The following is a 19174-nucleotide window of genomic DNA, read 5'->3' on the forward strand; positions in this document are numbered from 1 at the left end:
CACCCCGCCCCCCCACGGCGTGAGACACGGCAACGCCCGCCCCAATCGCACACCAACGTCCCGCCCCCCCACGGCGTGAGACACGGCTACGCTCGCCCCTCACACACACCAACGCCCCGCCCCCCCACGGCGTGAGACACGGCAACGCCCGCCCCTCACACACACCAACACCCCGCCCCCCCATGGCGTGAGACACGGCAACGCCCGCCCCTCACGCACAGCAACGCCCCGCCCCCCCACGGCGTGAGACACGGCAACGCCCGCCCCTCACACACAACAACGACCCCCCCCCCCGAAGGCGTAAGACACGGCAACGCCCGCCCCTCACACACACCAACGCCCCGCCCCCCCACGGCGTGAGACACGGCAACGCCCGCCCCTCACACACACCAACGCCCCGCCCCCCCACGGCGTGAGACACGGCAACGCCCGCCCCTCACACACACCAACGCCCCGCCCCCCCACGGCGTGAGACACGGCAACGCCCGCCCCTCCCGCACAGCAACGCCCCGCCCCCCCACGGCGTGAGACACGGCTACGCTCGCCCCTCACACACACCAACGCCCCGCCCCCCCACGGCGTGAGACACGGCAACGCCCGCCCCAATCGCACACCAACGTCCCGGCCCCCCACGGCGTGAGACACGGCTACGCTCGCCCCTCACACACACCAACGCCCCGCCCCCCCACGGCGTGAGACACGGCTACGCTCGCCCCTCACACACAGCAACACCACTCCCACCTACGGCGTGAGACACGGCAACGCCCGCCCCAATCGCACACCAACGTCCCGCCCCCCCACGGCGTGAGAAACGGCAACACCCGCCCCTCCCGCACAGCAACGCCCCGCCCCCCCACGGCGTGAGACACGGCAACGCCCGCCCCAATCGCACACCAACGTCCCGGCCCCCCATGGCGTGAGACACGGAAACGCCCGCCCCAATCGCACACCAACGTCCCGCCCCCCCACGGCGTGAGACACGGCAACGCCCGCCCCAATCGCACACCAACGTCCCGCCCCCCCACGGCGTGAGACACGGCTACGCTCGCCCCTCACACACAGCAACACCACTCCCACCTACGGCGTGAGACACGGCAACGCCCGCCCCAATCGCACACCAACGTCCCGCCCCCCCACGGCGTGAGACACGGCAACGCCCGCCCCTCACACACACCAACGCCCCGCCCCCCCCACGGCGTGAGACACGGCAACGCCCGCCCCTCACACACACCAACGCCCCGCCCCCCCACGGCGTGAGACACGGCAACGCCCGCCCCAATCGCACACCAACGTCCCGCCCCCCCACGGCGTGAGACACGGCAACGCCCGCCCCTCCCGCACAGCAACGCCCCGCCCCCCCACGGCGTGAGACACGGCAACGCCCGCCCCTCACACACACCAACACCACTCCCACCTACGGCGTGAGACACGGCAACGCCCGCCCCAATCGCACACCAACGTCCCGCCCCCCCACGGCGTGAGACACGGCAACGCCCGCCCCTCACACACACCAACGCCCCGCCCCCCCACGGCGTGAGACACGGCAACGCCCGCCCCTCACGCACAGCAACGCCCCGCCCCCCCACGGCGTGAGACACGGCAACGCCCGCCACTCACGCACACCAACGCCCCGCCCCCCCACGGCGTGAGACACGGCAACGCCCGCCCCTCACACACACCAACACCCCGCCCCCCCATGGCGTGAGACACGGCAACGCCCGCCCCTCACGCACAGCAACGCCCCGCCCCCCCACGGCGTGAGACACGGCAACGCCCGCCCCTCACACACACCAACGCCCCGCCCCCCCACGGCGTGAGCCACGGCAACGCCCGCCACTCACACACACCAACGCCCCGCCCCCCCACGGCGTGAGACACGGCAACGCCCGCCCCTCACACACACCAACGCCCCGCCCCCCCACGGCGTGAGACACGGCAACGCCCGCCCCTTACACAGACCAACACCGCTCCCACCCAGGGCGTGAGACACGGCTACGCTCGCCCCTCACACACACCAACACCCCGCCCCCCCACGGCGTGAGACACGGCAACGCCCGCCCCTCACACACACCAACGCCCCGCCCCCCCACGGCGTGAGACACGGCAACGCCCGCCCCTCACACACACCAACGCCCCGCCCCCCCATGGCGTGAGACACGGCAACGCCCGCCACTCACACACACCAACGCCCCGCCCCCCCACGGCGTGAGACACGGCAACGCCCGCCACTCACACACACCAACGCCCCACCCCCCCACGGCGTGAGACACGGCAACGCCCGCCCCTCACACACACCAACGCCCCGCCCCCCCACGGCGTGAGACACGGCAACGCCCGCCCCTCACACACACCAACACCCCGCCCCCCCATGGCGTGAGACACGGCAACGCCCGCCCCTCACGCACAGCAACGCCCCGCCCCCCCACGGCGTGAGACACGGCAGCGCCCGCCCCTCACACACAACAACGACCCCCCCCCCGAAGGCGTAAGACACGGCAACGCCCGCCCCTCACACACACCAACGCCCCGCCCCCCCACGGCGTGAGACACGGCAACGCCCGCCCCTCACACACACCAACGCCCCGCCCCCCCACGGCGTGAGACACGGCAACGCCCGCCCCTCCCGCACAGCAACGCCCCGCCCCCCCACGGCGTGAGACACGGCAACGCCCGCCCCAATCGCACACCAACGTCCCGCACCCCCACAGCGTGAGACACGGCAACGCCCGCCCCTCACACACACCAACGCCCTGCCCCCCCACGGCGTGAGACACGGCAACGCCCGCCCCTCACACACACCAACGCCCCGCCCCCCCACGGCGTGAGACACGGCAACGCCCGCCCCTCACACACACCAACGCCCCGCCCCCCCACGGCGTGAGCCACGGCAACGCCCGCCACTCACACACACCAACGCCCCGCCCCCCCACGGCGTGAGACACGGCAACGCCCGCCCCTCACACACACCAACGCCCCGCCCCCCCACGGCGTGAGACACGGCAACGCCCGCCCCTCCCGCACAGCAACGCCCCGCCCCCCCACGGCGTGAGACACGGCAACGCCCGCCCCAATCGCACACCAACGTCCCGCCCCCCTACGGCGTGAGACACGGCAACGCCCGCCCCTCACACACACCAACGCCCCGCCCCCCCACGGCGTGAGACACGGCAACGCCCGCCCCTCACACAGACCAACACCGCTCCCACCCAGGGCGTGAGACACGGCTACGCTCGCCCCTCACACACACCAACACCCCGCCCCCCCACGGCGTGAGACACGGCAACGCCCGCCCCTCACACACACCAACGCCCCGCCCCCCCACGGCGTGAGACACGGCAACGCCCGCCCCTCACACACACCAACGCCCCGCCCCCCCATGGCGTGAGACACGGCAACGCCCGCCACTCACACACACCAACGCCCCGCCCCCCCACGGCGTGAGACACGGCAACGCCCGCCACTCACACACACCAACGCCCCGCCCCCCCACGGCGTGAGACACGGCAACGCCCGCCCCTCACACAGACCAACGCCCCGCCCCCCCACGGCGTGAGACACGGAAACGCCCGCCCCTCACACACACCAACGCCCCACCCCCCCACGGCGTGAGACACGGCAACGCCCGCCCCTCACACACACCAACGCCCCGCCCCCCCACGGCGTGAGACACGGCAACGCCCGCCCCTCACACACACCAACACCCCGCCCCCCCCATGGCGTGAGACACGGCAACGCCCGCCCCTCACGCACAGCAACGCCCCGCCCCCCCACGGCGTGAGACACGGCAACGCCCGCCCCTCACACACAACAATGACCCCCCCCCCGAAGGCGTAAGACACGGCAACGCCCGCCCCTCACACACACCAACGCCCCGCCCCCCCACGGTGTTAGATACGACAACACCGTCTCCCCACACACACCAACGACCCGCCCCCACGGCGTGAGACACGGCAACGCCCGCCCCTCACACACACCAACACCGCTCCCACCCACGGCGTGAGACACGGCAACGCCCGCCCCTCACACACACCAACACCGCTCCCACCCACGGCGTGAGACACGGCAACGCCCGCCCCTCACACACACCAACGCCCCGCCCCCCCACGGCGTGAGACACGGCAACGCCCGCCCCTCACACACACCAACACTCCGCCCCCCCACGGCGTGAGACACGGCAACGCCCGCCCCTCACACACACCAACGCCCCGCCCCCCCACGGCGTGAGACACGGCAACGCCCGCCCCTCACATACACCAACGCCCCGCCCCCTCACGGCGTGAGACACGGCAACGCCCGCCCCTCACGCACACGAACACCGCTCCCCCCCACGGCGTGAGACACGGCAACGCCCGCCCCTCACACACAACAACGACCCCCCCCCGAAGGCGTAACATACGGCAACGCCCGCCCCTCACACACACCAACGCCCCGCCCCCCCACGGTGTTAGATACGACAACGCCCTCTCCCCACACACACCAACGACCCGCCCCCCCACGGCGTGAGACACGGCAATGCCCGCCCCTCACACACACCAACACCACTCCCACCCACGGCGTGAGACACGGCAACGCCCGCCCCTCACACACACCAACGCCCCGCCCCCCCACGGCGTGAGACACGGCAACGCCCGCCCCTCACACACACCAACGCCCCGCCCCCCCACGGCGTGAGGCGCGGCAACGCCCGCCCCTCACTCACATCACCGCCCCGCCCCCCCACGGCGTGAGACACGGCAACGCCCGCCCCTCACACACAACAACGACCCCCCCCCCGAAGGCGTAAGACACGGCAACGCCCGCCCCTCACACACACCAAGGCCCCGCCCCCCCACGGTGTTAGATACGACAACGCCCTCTCCCCACACACACCAACGACCCGCCCCCCCACGGCGTGAGACACGGCAACGCCCGCCCCTCACACACACCAACACCGCTCCCACCCACGGCGTGAGACACGGCAACGCCCGCCCCTCACACACACCAACAACCCGCCCCCCCACGGCGTGAGACACGGCAACGCCCGCCCCTCACACACACCAACGCCCCGCCCCCCCACGGCGTGAGACACGGCAACGCCTGCCCCTCACACACACCAACACCCCGCCCCCCCACGGCATGAGACACGGCAACGCCCGCCCCTCACACACACCAACGCCCCGCCCCCCCACGGTGTGAGACACGGCAACGCCCGCCCCTCACACACACCAACGACCCGCCCCCCCACGGCGTAAGACACGGCAACGCCCGCCCCTTACACTCACCAACACCCCGCCTCCCCACGGCGTGAGACACGGCAACGCCCGCCCCTCCCGCACACGAACACCGCTCCCCCCCACGGCGTGAGACACGTAAACGCCCGCCCCTCACACACAGCAACACCACTCCCCCCAACGGCATTAGACACGGAAACGCCCGCCCCTCACACACACCAATGCCCCGCCCCCCACGGCGTTAGACACGGCAACGCCCTCCCCTCACACACACCAACGCCCCGCCCCGCACGGCGTGAGACACGGCAACGCCCGCCCCTCACACACACCAACACCGCTCCCCCCACGGCGTGAGACACGGCAACGCCCGCCCCTCACACACAAACGCCCCGACCCCCACGGCGTGAGTCACGGCAACGCCCGCCCCTCCCGCACACCAACGCCCCGCCCCCCCACGGCGTGAGATACGGCAACGCCCGCCCCTCACACACACCAACACCCCGCCCCCCCACGGCGTGAGACACGGCAACGCCCGCCCCTCACACACAGCAACGCCCTGCCCTCCCACGGCGTGAGACATGGTAACGCTCGCCCCTCACACACACCAACACCCTGCCCCCCCACGGCGTGAGACACGGCAACGCCCGCCCCTCACAGACACCAACGCCCCGCCCCCCCACAGCGTGAGACACGGCAACGCCCGCCCCTCACACACACCAACGCCCCGCCCCCCCACGGCGTGAGACACGGCAACGCCCGCCCCTCACCCACAGCAACGCCCCGCCCCCCCACAGCGTTAGACACGGCAACGCCCTCCCCTCACCCACAGCAACGCCCCGCCCCCCCACGGCGTGAGACACGGCAACGCCCGCCCCTCACAAACAGCAACGCCCCGCCCCCCCATGGCGTGAGACACGGCAACGCCCGCCCCTCACACACACCAACGCGCCGCCCCCCCACGGCGTGAGACACGGCAACGCCCGCCCCTCTCGCACACCAACGCCCCGCCCCCCCACGGCGTGAGACACGGAAACGCCCGCCCCTCCCGCACACCAACGACCCGCCCCCCCACGGCGTGATACACGGCAACGTCCTCCCCTCACACACAACAACGACCCGCCCCACGAAGGCGTAAGACACGGAAACACCCGCCCCTCACACACACCAACGCCCCGCCCCCCCACGGCGTTAGATACGAAAACGCCCTCCCCCCACACACACCAACACCGCTCCCCCCCACGGCGTTAGACACGGCAACGCCCGCCCCTCACACACACCAACGCCCCGCCCCCCCACGGCGTGAGACACGGCAACGCCCGCCCCTCACACACACAAACGCCCCGCCCCCCCACGGCGTGAGAAACGGAAACGCCCGACCCTCACACACACCAACACCCCGCCCCCCCACGGCGTTAGACACGGCAACGCCCGCCCCTCACACACACCAACAAGCCGCCCCCCCACGGCGTGAGACACGGCAACGCCCTCCCCTCACACACACCAACGACCCCCCCCACGGCGTTAGACATGGCAACACCCTTCGCTCACACTGTAGCCTATAAGATTAACCTGCTTGCTTGCATATATATCTTTTCTTATAGTTTAAGTATTTGTTTTATTCATAGAATCATAGAATACCAGGGTTGGAAGGGACCTCAGGAGGTATCTAGTCCAACCCTCTGCTCAAAGCAGGACCAACCCCAACTAATCATCCCAGCCAGGGCTTTGTCAAGCTGGGCCTGAAAAACCTCTAAGGAAGGAGATTCCACCACCTGCCTAGGTAACCCATTCCAGTGCTTCACCAGCCTCCTAGTGAAAAAGCTTTTCCTAATATCCAAGCTAAACCTCCCCCACTGCAACGTGAGACCATTGCTCCTTGTTCTGTCATCTGCCACCACTGTGAACAGTCTAGATCCATCCTCTTTGGAACCCCCTTTCAGGTACTTGAAAGTAGCTATCAAATCCCCCCTCATTCTTCTCTTCCGCAGACTAAGCAATCCCAGTTCCCTCAGCCTCTCCTCATAAGTCATGTGTTTCAGTCCCCTAATCATTTCTGTTGCCCTCCACTGGATGTTTTCCAATTTTTCCACATCCTTCTTGTAGTGTGGGGCCCAAAACTGGACACAGTACTCCAGATGAGGCCTCACCAATGTCGATTAGAGGGGAATGATCACGTCCCTCAATCTGCTGGCAATGCCCCTACTTATACATCCCAAAATGCCATTGGCCTTGGCAACAAGGGCACACTTTTGACTCATATCCAGCTTCTCGTCCACTGTAACCCCTAGGTCCTTTTCTGCAGAACTGCTGCTTAGCCATTCGGTCCCTAGTCTGTAGTAGTGCATGGGATTCTTCCATCCTAAGTGCAGGACTCTGCGTTTGTCCTTGTTGAACCTCATCAGATTTCTTTTGGCCCAATCCTCTAATTTGTCTAGGTCCCTCTGTATCCTATCCCTACCCTCCAGTGTATCTACCTCTCCTCCGAGTTTAGTGTCATCTGCAAACTAATTGTAATAGGTTTATAAATTTATATTAAAGTGAGTTTGGCTGTAATGCAAGAGACCTACAGGCCATATCCCTGTATGTTAAGCTAAGGGAAGTTAACACATCTATATTAAGATCTTTTACCCAGAAAAGTAAAATTGACCTTCATCTTGTTACCTAAATAGATAAGTACCCACGCCTATATCTATTACCTTTTATCTAGACCAATAGACAATGGAGAATGGCATAGGGTATTTTTTCAATGTAGTGCCTACAGATTTAACAGGTACACCACAAGGAAACTTATGTGCGTATGTACGTGTCATCAATACGCACAAACATACTAGCCTATGGGGTAAGCGTACCCTAAGATTTTGTGGGTGAGGAATGAAATTTGGGCATAGGAGGAAGGATTTCCAGTACTTGTGCCCTATAAAAGAGGTGACCCACCTTGCTAGAACACTCCACTCCGCTCTATCATTTACTTACTCTATCTTACTCACACTCATTCTTTCTCTTTTATTTTATCTATTCTATCTATCTACAATAACTACTACTACTAGTAGGCTATACTTGTTCTTCTTAAACTTTAAGTTTCAAGGGAACTAGGCTAAGCTTGGTTTCCCTAAGTTTTATTCTTAGTTTTTTTATTAGGTTTTGATTTTAAGTTTGTTAGTCAAGTAAACACTAGTCAGCTTTGATAGCTCTTAGTTTTTTCTAAGCGCTGCATCCCTCACTCAAGAATTGAGAAACTTGAACTGCAAGGCTGGTCCTGTGTCTCTTACCACCAGGTTATCAAGGAAGGTGTGAGTATATGAACCAAAGCTTTGTTGCACATAATACTGTATTAGCATATGTATCTTTTGAATAGCAGGAATGCAATTGTAACTTTGTAACTCTGGGTACTGTATTTTACCATTTACTTACTATTACTGATTTTAATAAAAAGTCTTTAAGGCTATATCTGTCCCAGTGTGAGCGTCCAGTCATACCCCCGAGGGTCCTTTATAAATTCTGCAAAAAGAAAAGGAGTACTTGTGGCACCTTAGAGACTAACAAATTTATTAGAGCATAAGCTTTCGTGAGCTACAGCTCACTTCATCGGATGCATTTGGTGGAAAAAACAGAGGAGAGATTTATATACACACAAACAGAGAACATGAAACAATGGGTTTATCAGCTCACGAAAGCTTATGCTCTAATAAATTTGTTAGTCTCTAAGGTGCCACAAGTACTCCTTTTCTTTTTGCGAATACAGACTAACATGGCTGCTACTCTGAAACCTGTAAGGAGAGTGATCACTTAAGATAAGCCATCACCAGCAGCAGAGGGGGGGAAAGGAGGAAAACCTTTCATGGTGACAAGCAAGGTAGGCTAATTCCAGCAGTTAACAAGAATATCAGAATTCTTGACGTCTGATTTGTGTCCATTCATTCTTTTACGTAGAGACTGTCCTGTTTGGCCAATGTACATGGCAGAGGGGCATTGCTGGCACATGATGGCATATATCACATTGGTAGATGCGCAGGTGAACGAGCCTCTGATAGTGTGGCTGATGTGATTATGGACACAAATCAGACGTCAAGAATTATAACATTCAAAAACTAGTTGGAGAACACTTCAATCTCTCTGGTCACTCGATCACAGACCTAAGAGTGGCTATACTTCAACAAAAAAGCTTCAAAAACAGACTCCAACGAGAGACTGCTGAATTGGAATTAATTTGCAAACTGGATACAATTAACTTAGGCTTGAATAGAGACTGGGAATTGATGAGTCATTACACAAAGTAAAACTATTTCCCCATGGTATTTCTCCCTCCCACCCCACCCCCCACTGTTCCTCTGATATTCTTGTTAACTGCTGGAATTAGCCTACCTTGCTTGTCACCATGAAAGGTTTTCCTCCTTTCCCCCCCCTGCTGCTGGTGATGGCTCATCTTAAGTGATCACTCTCCTTACAGTGTGTATGATAAACCCATTGTTTCATGTTCTGTGTGTGTGTATATAAATCTCTCCTCTGTTTTTTCCACCAAATGCATCCGATGAAGTGAGCTGTAGCTCACGAAAGCTTATGCTCTAATAAATTTGTTAGTCTCTAAGGTGCCACAAGTCCTCCTTTTCTTTTTGCGAATACAAACTAACATGGCTGCTACTCTGAAACTTATAAATTCCGTGGAGCCTGATTCGGGACAAGAACTTTTATCTTCTGATCAAACAGACTGGCGAGCCTAAAACCCATACTATTAATATCAATAATTAATTATTAATATTAATTCATTTAATTTAATTAATAAATTGAATTAATGGTATTAGTACACCCTAAATCAGGCTAAAACACACACCAACACCCCTCCCCCACAGGGCGTTAGACGTGGCACCTCCCTCTCCCCCCACCAACACCCTTCCCCCTCACAGTGTTAGAGACAGTAACGCCCCCCCCCACCAACAGCCCTCCCCCTCACAGTGTTAGACACAACAATACCCTCCCCTCCCCCACATAGCGTTAGACATTTTCCCAAGTGGCAATAAAGCTGGTATAATGTAGAAGGACGTCCCCATTGGCTGCTGCCTCTTGGATTAGATTTACCCCAGGATTCCCCAGATTGAATCAAAACACGGACCCACCTACTCCAGGATCCTGGCTGTGGTTAATGTCAGAGGAAGAAAAAATACCCAGAATGCACTAGCTGTGCAGGACAGAGCAGGGGGGAATCCCTTTGGGAGTGCGGAAGGTGGCTGTCTGTTTGCTTGGGGGTGCTCTGTGGAAAGGGCTCCAGAGACAGCATGGGCCCCCAGTTCATTTTTGGTTGTCATTCAAAGTATTTGTTTGAATCTATAAAATTCTCTGCGGTTTGGGATCTAGGTATCCGAGATCCTGCCCCTCTCTGATGGGCTGGGGGTAGGGATTGTAGCTTGGGTTGAGGTGGAGTTGCAATGCCCTGGCAGTGGCTCTGACATTAGGTGGGTCTGATTATTGTGCAGTTTATAAAGTTTACGTCTGGTCCTGGATGTTGGTCCAAGCTGGGAACAGATCAAAATAAACAAACCAGTCATGAGCCCTTCCTGACCCCTGCAGTGATTAGCTGATGTCCTGAAGGAAGAGATTTGATAGCCTTGCACAACTCCAGCTCTCTGAGTATATTTCTGTGGCTGGCTTGTGTCAGCTGACTCAGGCTTGCAGGGCTCTGGCTCCAGGGCTGTTTAACTCAGGTGTAGACATTCAGGCTCAGGCTGCAGCCTGGACTCTGAGGCCCTGCGGGGGGAGGGTCCCGGAGCCCAGACTCCAGCCTGAGCCTGAATGTCTACACTGCAATTAAACAACCCCATAGTTTGAGCTCCATGAGTCAGCTGACATAAGCCAGCCACAGGTGTTCACTAGCAGTGGAGACAGACCCTCTGTGGCCACAGTATCTGACTCCGTAACTCCTGAAGCTTCAGTGAATCCCCCAGAATTTATTTCTATTTGTTCTAAATCTCCCAGCTGTCTGTTCATTCAAGCAAATGTCCCCTGGGTCTCATATTGTGGGGCAGGATCCAAAGCAGGGACTGAGCTCTTTCCTCTAAACCCATCAGAATCTGAAACATCTCAGCAAAGTCCCCTCCTTCTCTTCTTTTTTTCTAGACTAAACAACCTTCATTCTGCTATGAAATCCCCCATCTGCATTGCCCTTCTCTAGGCCTTCCTCAGCTCAGGAGCAACAACCAAAACTCAGTGCAGGGCTCCACATGAAGGTGGTCAGTGCTCTTTCTAATGCCACTGAGACACATTCTCTGTAACCCGCCACCAACATGGGCTGGCTTTTCTGAGTGCTGCTTCACTCTGGGCAGACGGTTTCATAGAGCTCTCTCCCCAGAGACTCTGAGGGCTTTCCCCAGCCTGACCAATCCCATTTCTGGGTCTTCAGGGAGAATTTCAGAAACAAGAAGGATGGGAGCTCACCCATTGGCCTTCCCGGAGGGCCGCGGTTAAAGTTGGGTTGACTGCTGAATCTGAAGATCGGAATATCAGGGCAGATAAAAGGTTTCTTGGTGTTGGCATTGGTGAGAATTTTCAAAGCCGCATCCTGGGAAAAAGGAAAGAAGGGAAAACAATACAACCAGCAAAAAACTGCACAAGACGCAGTAAGGGGCTGCTTTTCGCTGGACATTAAAGGGGAAAGTAACTATGAAGCAATAAAGCTGAAATACTAGCAGTCCCAAGAGTGTGGTTCTATATCTGTGAGTTTGCTTGGATGAGAGAAGGCAAGTCTTCTAAAGTCCAGATGCTCTCATAACAGCAACTCATCCCACAAACAACCCTCCCAGCCACACGGCTCAACCTGGACAATGCAACGAACAACCAGTCTAGCAATTCAATTAGACAAATTACCCCACTCACTGTCATGCCACTCTGCCCTCCCCAAACCCGTCCCCAAATGCCGGAGAAACAGATGGGTCTTGCAGCATCTATTGACCTTGAAGGTCAGCATGTTCTGGTGACTCAGGTTTCTGGTGCATTAGTAGGAGCATTGCCAGCATATCGAGAAAAGTGATTATTCCCTTCTGTTCGGCACTGATGAGGCCACATCTGGAGTATTGCATACAGTTTTGGGCCCCCCACTACAGAAAGGATGTGAACAAGTTGGAGAGAGTGCAGCGGATGGCAATGAAAATGATTAGGGGGCTGGGGCACATGACTTACAAGGAGAGATTGAGGGAACTGGGCTTATTTAATCTGCAGAAGAGAAGAGTGAGGGGGGATTTGATAGCAGCCTTCAACTACCTGAAGGGGGGTTCCAAAGAGAATGGAGCTCAGCTGTTCTCAGTGGTGGCAGATGGCAGAACAAGGAGCAATGGTCTCAAGTTGGAGTAGGGGAGGTATAGGCTGGATATTAGGAAACACTATTTTACTAGGAGGGTGCTGAAGCACTGGAATGGGTTACCTAGGGAAGTGGTGGAATCTTCATCCTTAGAGGTTTTTAAGGGCCGGCTTGACAAAGCCCTGGCTGGGATGATTTAGTTGGGGTTGGTCCTGCTTTGAGCAGGAGGTTGGACTTGATGACCTCCTGAGGTCTCTTCCAACCCTAATCTTCTATGATGCTATGACTCCCCAACTAGACTGAGGGCCTTCTGCAGAGAACACCCCACAGCCAGTTTCCCCCTCCTTTTTTAACACAGGAGGCTTCAACTCCAGAAGCTCTGCTGATCACCACTGTGGCACTCTCCCTGTGTCCCTGAAGCCCAGAGAGGGAGGAACCAAGAGGGTGGTGGCTGCTGGCTGAGCTCCTCTCCCACCACTTGGGGCTGCTGCACCTTCCCTGCTCCTGGAGTCACATGTGTTGCCTCTGCCTCCACTCCCTGACTCACCTGGGCAAATGGTCTGCAAAGCAGGCAGCAGCGCTGGGACTCCAGCATCAGAGAAGCCCCATGTGCGGGAGAAGAGCTCAGTCAGCAGCCACCCACCTTGCTGCTTTCTCCCTCCCCTTGGCTGCAGGAGAGTGCTGCTGTCCTCACTACTGGGCATCCCCACCAGAGGCGTAGGGTGACCAGGTGTCCAGTTTTTGACTGGAACACCCGGTCAAAAGGCATTTTGGCGTCTCCGGACAGCATCTCTAGCCTCCACGCTGTGTGGCTCCTAGGAAGCAGCTGGCATGTCCCCCTCTGACTTCTACATGCTGGCTCCTCTGCTGCCCCTGTCCCTGCCCCAAGCGCTGCCCTCACAGCTCCCATTGGCTGGGAACCAGGGCCAGTGGGAGCTGCAGGGGCAGTGCCGGCAGATGGGGCAGTGTGCAAAGCCACCTGGCCGTGCCTCTGTGTAGGAGCCAGAGGGCCAGAGGGGGGACATGCCAGTGCTTCCGAGAGTTGCTTGCGGTGAATGTCACCCGGACCCTGCACCCCTTACCCTCTCCACAACCCCCTGCCCCAGCCCTGATCCCCCTCCCACCCTCCAAACCCCTCAATCACAGCCTGGAGAACCCTCCTGCTCCGCAAACTCCTCATCCCTAGCCCCACCCGAGCCCAGACCCCCAGCCAGAGCCCTCACTCCCCCCCACGCCCCAACCCCCACCCCAACCCTGATCCCCCTTCTACCCTCTGAACTCCTCAGTCCCAGCCCGGAGCCCCCTCCTACACCCTGAACCCCTAATTTCTGACCCCACTCCAAAACCCGCACCCCCAGCCCAGAGCCTGTACCTCCTCCCACACCCCAAACCCCTGCCTCAGCCCAGAGTCCCCTCCCATAATCCAAACTCCTTGGCTGCACCCTCTAGCCCGAAGCCCTCTCCTGCACCCCAAACCCCTCAACTGGAGCCCTCACCCACTCTCACATCTCAACCTACTGCCTCAGCCTGGAGCCCCCTCCCACACTCTGAACTCCTTCTGGCCCCAACCTGAGCGACAAAGGGAGGGGGTATGGAGTGAGTGGGGGCAGAGCCTCAGAGAAGAGGCAGGGCATTAAAAACTGCTCACTTAAACTTCAAGTTTATTTGGTTTTGCTTCTCAGATATTGTAGAACATAGATTTTAACTTTTTAGGGGCAAGAGTAACATCTTTGCTATATTATACAGCACTAGGTAACACTCAGGAATAACCTTAAAGCTTATTTCCAACAAACGCAGAGAGTGATTTAGCAGGTCTGAATGAATTGCCTGTGGTTTCCTCACTCCATGCACTGCACAGACACACCGAGAGTGCTGCTGCGTCCCCACCACAGGCATCCCGAGGAGTCTGGGGGGCAAGTGACCCCCTCAGAATCTTTCATTTGTGCCCCCCCACTAGCCACAGCTACAGAGTTCTGCACCAGCCCAAGTCTCTGAATGGACTGATGGTGCATTCCCTGTGGAGCACAATGCAGTAACCCAAGTCTTCAGGTGACAAAGGCCTGGATAATGGTAGCAAGGTCCACACCACACTGAAAAGGTTGCAATAGTTTGGTCAGACTTATATGGAGAAATGCCATCCTGGCTACTGCTGCTATCTGATCAACTCAAAGCAGCTACAGAGTCACTGTGACCTGCACATTGCAAACCCTGTGGGAGGGGCTGATACAATCTCTGCCATCTCTTCTGGTTGTTTTCCCCAACCTAATCTCAGCCTTACCTGAACAGCCGGATAGCTCTGCTATGCCCCAGCCTCAACCAGATCCTGGGTAAGCACTCAACTGAACCTTTGTGGCTTAGTGTGGTGGACACAAAGAGCTGCACGTTGGCAGCAGACAAAAGGCATTGCAAGCTATGCCCCTCACTCAGCCTCCTGGCATTGCACAAATACACTGGATAGGAGCTGGAGACAAGGCAGGACCTTGAAACGCACTCAGGAGCGAAGAGCGATAACTCAGCACCAACCTCTGGGATCTCTACCGAAGGGACAAGGCTACTTGAGGGAGAGTTTCTCAGCTCTCTCTAGGGTCCACAGGTGAGTCAACAGTCCCTCATGATCAGTGGTATTTCAGGTAAGCTAGCACTACCATGTCCCTCTCGCTATCGGCCAGACCCTCAGCATAATCGGTGTCATTTCATTGACTCCAATGGTGCTGTGCCAATTTACACCAGCTGGGGATCTGGCCCTTTTGACTCCAATGGTGTTGGGACCATTTACACCAGCTGGGGATCTGGCCCCAATACCTACGTATATTTCTCTCTCTGATTTTGGGGCTCCAGTTCAGCCTCAGTTCTGGGAACGCATCAATTAGAAGTAATGGAGGAGGAGAAGGACCTTGGAGTATTGGTTGATCACAGGATGACTATGAGCTGCCAATGTGATATGGCTGTGAAAAAAGCTAATGTGGTCTTGGGATGCATCAGGCGAGGAATTTCCAGTAGAGATAAGGAGGTTTTAGTACCGTTATACAAGGCACTGGTGAGACCTCACCTGGAATACTGTGTGCAGTTCTGGTCTCCCATGTTTAAAAAGGATAAATTCAAACTGGAGCAGGTACAGAGAAGGGCTACTAGGATGATCTGAGGAATGGAAAACGTGTCTTATGAAAGGAGACTTAAGGAGCTTGGCTTGTTTAGCCTAACTAAAAGAAGGTTGAGGGGAGATATGATTGCTCTCTATAAATATATCAGAGGGATAAATACAGGAAAGGGAGAGGAATTATTTAAGCTCAACAACAATGTGGACACAAGAACAAATGGGTATAAACTGGCCACCAGGAAGTTTAGACTTGAAATTAGACGAAGGTTTCTAACCATCAGAGGAGTGAAGTTTTGGAAGAGCCTTCCAAGGGAAGCAGTGGGGGCAAAAGATCTATCTGGCTTTAGGATTCTACTCGATACATTTATTGAGGAGATGGTATGATGGGATAATGTGATTTTGGTAATTAATTGATCTTTAAATATTCATATTCAATATCTTTAAATAGGCCTAATCCCCTGAGATGGGATATTAGATGGGTGGGATCTGAGTTATCCAGGAAAGAATTTTCTGTAGTATCTGGCTGGTGAATCTTGCCCATATGCTCAGGGTTTAGCTGATTGCCATATTTGGGGTCGGGAAGGAATTTTCCTCCAGGGCAGATTGGAAGACGCCCTGGAGGTTTTTCGCCTTCCTCTGTAGCATGGGGCATGGGTCACTTGCTGGAGGCTTCTCTGCTCCTTGAAGTCTTTAAACCACGATTTGAGGACTTCAGTAGCTCAGACATAGGTGAGGTTTTTCGTAGGAGTGGGTGGGTGAGATTCTGTGGCCTGTGTTGTGCAGGAGGTCAGATTAGATGATCAGAATGGTCCCTTCTGACCTTAGTATCTATGAATCTATGAAACTGTGGCCTCATCACGCTCTGGCCTACGCATTTACCTTAAATAAATGGTAGGAGTCACTGTTAGAAAACTGGGCAGGCCAGGGCCTGCTGTGATGCCGCCACCAGGGAGGCAGGTATCCAGAGGACTCAGAGAAATACGGACAGTCGCCTGACTCGTGCTCTCGAGCCCCAGCAGGATAGTCTCCTCGGGGAAAACGGGGGAGCAAGTTATAGACCTAAAAATAAACAGACAACATGAGGTGTGTGAGCTAAGCCAGGGCTCAGTTCCAGCCCCTTCTCTCACTGATGCATCACCCCACAAACCTCCCCATTTCCCTGGCCAATCTCCAGCACAGATGCCTCTCTCCACCCAGCCCTAGCACCCAACTCCATCTCCCGCGCGGGTGTCTGTCGCTGCAGCTCCCCTAAATCCATTCCTTACTATCTCCCGGGCAGGGGCAACTCCTGCTGCCGCAGAGGAAGGCAGAGTCTCCCACAGTGCACCTGGCCACCTGACCCCTGCTGTACATGGGGGGCAAGGAATTCTCCTGCCCCTGCCCCTGGGGACCAACTCTGCCCTGGAGAGCGAACTCCTGTTACCCCGGCCATTATCTCAGCTCCGAGCTCCATGTTCCCAGCCGGAGCCGGGGGAAGGGGGTGCCGGGAGCGGGGCACTGCAAGGGCTGATGGGAGAATAGGCAAGGCAAGCGGGGACCCCCCAGAGTCAGAGGCTGCCAAGGGAGCAGCCCACAGATGGGGAGAGGTGGCCTCGAGGTCCCCCAGCAGCTGTGCATCGCCCCTCCCTGCATGGGGGGAGACTCGAGCAGGAGGGGCCGGGCGAGCGGCCGAGCTGCTCTGGACTCACCATGTCGACGCTGAGCTCGGCCTCGGGCTTCATGAGCAGCACGCTCTGATCCACGGCACGGATGGCGCACAGGGACCCGGGGGCAGCCTGCACCCGCAGCTGGAGCTCTGAGCCCGGCAGGGCCCGGTCCTGCGAGAAGGCCAGCTTCACCTGGCGAGGCACAGCATGTCAGAGGGGATGGGGAGAGAGACCCCCAGGGACAGGAGAAGACAGGCCAGGAAAGGGGCGGGGGCAGGCACCGAGTGTCACTCTGGCCCCAGACCCCACTGGCTGAAGGGCTGGGGCTTTGGGAGTCGGTGCTCAGGGGCGCGGGGATTGAGACAGTCCAGGCTCATTCAGCGCCCCCGTGGGATGGCTCATGGAGCTGCAGTTATTCACAGACACCCCATGGGAGGGGAATGGGGGTGCAACAACCCTGGCACTGCTGTAAGGCCAGGGAATGGAGGAGCTGAGGGCACCCAGTGATGCCCCTGCTCAGGGCTCCTGTTATGGGGCAGGGAGCAATTCCCTCACCCCAAAGGCTCCTCCTCCCCGAGCCCCAGGCTCACCTTGTTCGGGAGGCACTTGGCCATGCGCAGCAGGGTGCTGTCGGCAGCCATCTCGCCATCAGGCAGCACCGTGTAACCCAGCACCTTGGCAGCGGGCGCCAGCTCAGCACCAACGGGCAGCTCCACAGAGAAGGAGCCCTTCAGCCCTAGGGATGGTGGGAAACACAGAGGGGAAGTCAGGCCCAGCAGGCAGAGCCCCCTCCCCCAGCCTGGCCCCTGCTCAGGGGCTCAATCCCCAGTTGCTCCTGGGAGCAGGGGCCTCCTGCAGTGACCCCTCCCTTGCCACTTACCAGCCCCCTCCCTGAGGTCCAGCCCATTGCGGAGAATCCTGGTGATGGCTCCCTTGGCCACGACCTGCGGAGGAGGAGATGGGAGTCACTGAGCAGACGTTATATCGGGGGCTGACAAACTCCCTGACGTGGGGTTGGCTACACAGGCCGGAGTCAGGGCAAGGTGCGGCCTCTCCACTTCATGGCAGGGGAGCAAGAAAGCATATTCAGGCAGGTATCCTATTTCCCAGCCCCCCAGGTCAGCCATCCCCTGCTTTGAGGCCAGATTGTAACCAGAGCCCTGAGTGGGAAAAGGGAAAAGCCCCGCCTTGATCTAGTCCCACCCTTGTCATTGAAAGAAACTGTTCTATTGCCCACTGGTCTGTTGTGGGGTCACAGTGCTGATAGCTCATCTCATGCTCTCTCACACACACACACACATACACACACACACAGTTTAGTCTCCCAGGATGGGGCTTACCAGAAAGATGAAATCCAGGCTCCTGGACCCGTTCCCCAGGGCCTCGCTAGCAATGATGTAATCCACCTGGAGCTGCTGGGCCTGGTCGCAGGGCAGCACCCCACCCAGCGAGCGGATCTTTAGGAAACTCTGGCTCTTGGAGTAGAAGGGCTCCAGGTGACGATAGGCATCCGGGTAACTGGGAGAGACTCTCCCATACACATAGCTGCGATCCACCTGCTTGAACTGCCCCTGGGGATAGAGAGAGCGATGGGAATCATCAGGGATGCAGAGTGGCCAGCATGGACAGGAATGCCGCCGGGACAGGGCAGGCTTTGCTAACTGATTTCTTCATCAAGACCCCTTGCCCTGTGTCCATAAGAGAGAGAGAGAGAGAGAGAGAGAGAATCTGGAGCACTGGGCCTGGTGTAAGACCTGAGGCCTGAACCACAGTCAGCATAGCCAGGCCATGCTATGAGCAAAACTCAGGCCCTGTCATAAAGCAGACACTTGCTTACAAGTCCACTGTCTGGTACATGAACTTGGCAAAGATATGACTAGCATTGCTAAAACATGGGCTTTCCTAAGAAGTAGTATGTGTTCATGTAAACACATTC

General features: G+C 58.2%; 1 protein-coding gene across 1 annotated transcript in view; it reads right to left on the reverse strand.

The window, feature by feature from the left end:
- Positions 1-19174, reverse strand: part of LOC119848951 (alpha-2-macroglobulin-like protein 1) — an 83173-nt gene that overhangs the window by 19924 nt on the left and 44075 nt on the right. Inside the window, exons 12-17 of the mRNA XM_038385410.1 lie at positions 18579-18809; positions 18119-18182; positions 17829-17974; positions 17281-17430; positions 16472-16651; positions 11637-11760 (exon numbers count right to left, since the gene is read on the reverse strand). Coding sequence (XP_038241338.1) covers positions 11637-11760; positions 16472-16651; positions 17281-17430; positions 17829-17974; positions 18119-18182; positions 18579-18809 — 895 coding nt within the window. The remainder of the gene's footprint in view (positions 1-11636; positions 11761-16471; positions 16652-17280; positions 17431-17828; positions 17975-18118; positions 18183-18578; positions 18810-19174) is intronic.

The sequence above is a fragment of the Dermochelys coriacea genome, chromosome 27 (assembly GCF_009764565.3).
Source record: "Dermochelys coriacea isolate rDerCor1 chromosome 27, rDerCor1.pri.v4, whole genome shotgun sequence".
Lineage (NCBI taxonomy): Eukaryota > Metazoa > Chordata > Testudines > Dermochelyidae > Dermochelys > Dermochelys coriacea.